The sequence below is a fragment of the Anopheles maculipalpis genome, chromosome 2RL (genome assembly GCF_943734695.1).
Source record: "Anopheles maculipalpis chromosome 2RL, idAnoMacuDA_375_x, whole genome shotgun sequence".
NCBI lineage: Eukaryota > Metazoa > Arthropoda > Insecta > Diptera > Culicidae > Anopheles > Anopheles maculipalpis.
The window spans coordinates 76627333-76629113 of NC_064871.1; the positions used below are offsets into that span (position 1 = coordinate 76627333).

General features: G+C 47.4%; 1 protein-coding gene across 1 annotated transcript; it reads right to left on the reverse strand.

The window, feature by feature from the left end:
• Nucleotides 1–348: 348 nt before the first annotated feature.
• LOC126568446 (chondroitin proteoglycan 1-like) lies at nucleotides 349–1209 on the reverse strand. The gene is made up of 2 exons (XM_050224923.1): nucleotides 1159–1209; nucleotides 349–1068 (listed from the first exon to the last, which is right to left on the reverse strand). The coding sequence occupies exons 1-2, from the start codon at nucleotides 1207–1209 to the stop codon at nucleotides 349–351; spliced, it is 771 nt and encodes a 256-aa protein (XP_050080880.1).
• Between the last annotated feature and the right edge of the window lie 572 nt (nucleotides 1210–1781).

The following is a 1781-nucleotide window of genomic DNA, read 5'->3' on the forward strand; positions in this document are numbered from 1 at the left end:
AAGAGGAACTTAGATTATTTCAAACGATTACTTCTTATTCTTCTTGACCTGCTGAGAGATGATCACGTCGCATAGACATGGCCAGGTCGCCAATTCGTTTCCAGGAAACTCGATTTAGAGCTGCCTCCTTCCTTATCATTATTAGTATTACATCCATCTTAATCCGAATCACGGTTTAGATTTATAAAACGATATTTTTTAGATGTGTTAGAATACAGCAATTTTATTTCGTTCCGTTGTAATAAGTAAACACCGACCGATTGTGTTTCCATTTTCCCACATTTTAATTCCAACATCCACAGTACGGGCAACATGTATAAAGGCTGATTTACTAAGAGGTATTATCGTTTAGCACGTAACGTTCTGTACCCAGTCGCAGATCTTGCGCACATCGTCGAAGGACGTTCCGATCGGGCATCTGACGTAGCGAAGGATGGTGGTTCCAACACAATTGACGTACTCCGAACAATCGGCCGGGTTACGGATCTTAGCACCGAGCGGCTTTCCACGGCACAGCATCTGCAGGCTGTTGGCATTGCTCGGGGGCTGAGGCTGCGGTACGACCGGCAAGGACGGCGGAAGGATCGGTTGGGACGGAGGCACGATCGGTAGGGAAGGCGGTACGATCGGTTGCGGAGGCAACATTGGTGGATTCGGTAGGGCAATAGTTCCACAAATGGCCACATCACGCTCAACACACATCTTGCGACGAGCATCGAACAGAGTGCCGGACGGGCATTGGAAGTTGATGGCGCCCGTAACGGAGCACTGGTAGAAGCGGCTACAGTCGGCAGTGTTAGCCAGCAGCGTTGCCACCGGCTGGTTGATGCAAGCCGTAACAGTGTGCTCGATGGTCGCAGGTTGAGCCTTCAGCGACGAAGTCAGAATGCTCGTCGGAATATCGCCCGGCTGGCAGCGAACTTTGTTGGTGGAGTCACAGGCCAGCGTGCGTGGGTTAAACAGCGTGTTGTCGGGACAAGTGAAGAGAATAGTGCGGCCAGTACGGCACATGAAGAACTGCTTGCAGTTGATCGGGTTCGGCACCAACTCGCCGGTGTTCTGGCAGAGCTACACACAGAGATACACACAAGAGGACGATAGTCTAGGTTAATCATGACGAATATATGATGTACTTCCGCTACAAGATCCTATGCTTACCTGGGCGCTCGCCGCGGCGATCAAAGCCGCGAAAATTATGAAGCGTTGCATTTTGATTGACTTCTCCTGCACTGTTACGTATGTCGCTCAGCCGGCCCAAAACAATATTTATATAGCAAAAAACGTGCCTCTTTGCACCCGCAATAGTATTTGCAAGTTGTCTTTTTTCCACACGCACGCACTTCAAACTGATAACTTATCGTGCTTGGTGTCCAAACTATCAGCTGTAACGATGGCAGGTGTACAAGCATTTTGTCTTGTACGATGTCAAGTCATCTAAAGAGAATGCGTAGATGGGCAAACTTTTGAACGGGTTGGAAATTGGTTGTTCCAGATTTTTGGACACAAGATCGCATCATGTTCATTAGTTCACCACAAAGAAGAGCAGACAATGCGGATGCCAACTAAGGGAACGATATCGGACAGGTTCATCGGAGAAACAGAAGTACAACTGAATGATAAGTACAGATGCGTAACGCGCATGACAGTATACGATGTATCTCTAGAAATCCTTTAGTATCTACAACAACAAAGAATGTGTGTGTGTGTGTGTTAGTGTGAAACGAAAAACTCCCGAGAATAGTAATCATATGTTTTAGTGGGGCATGTTTGATGTTGTAGTG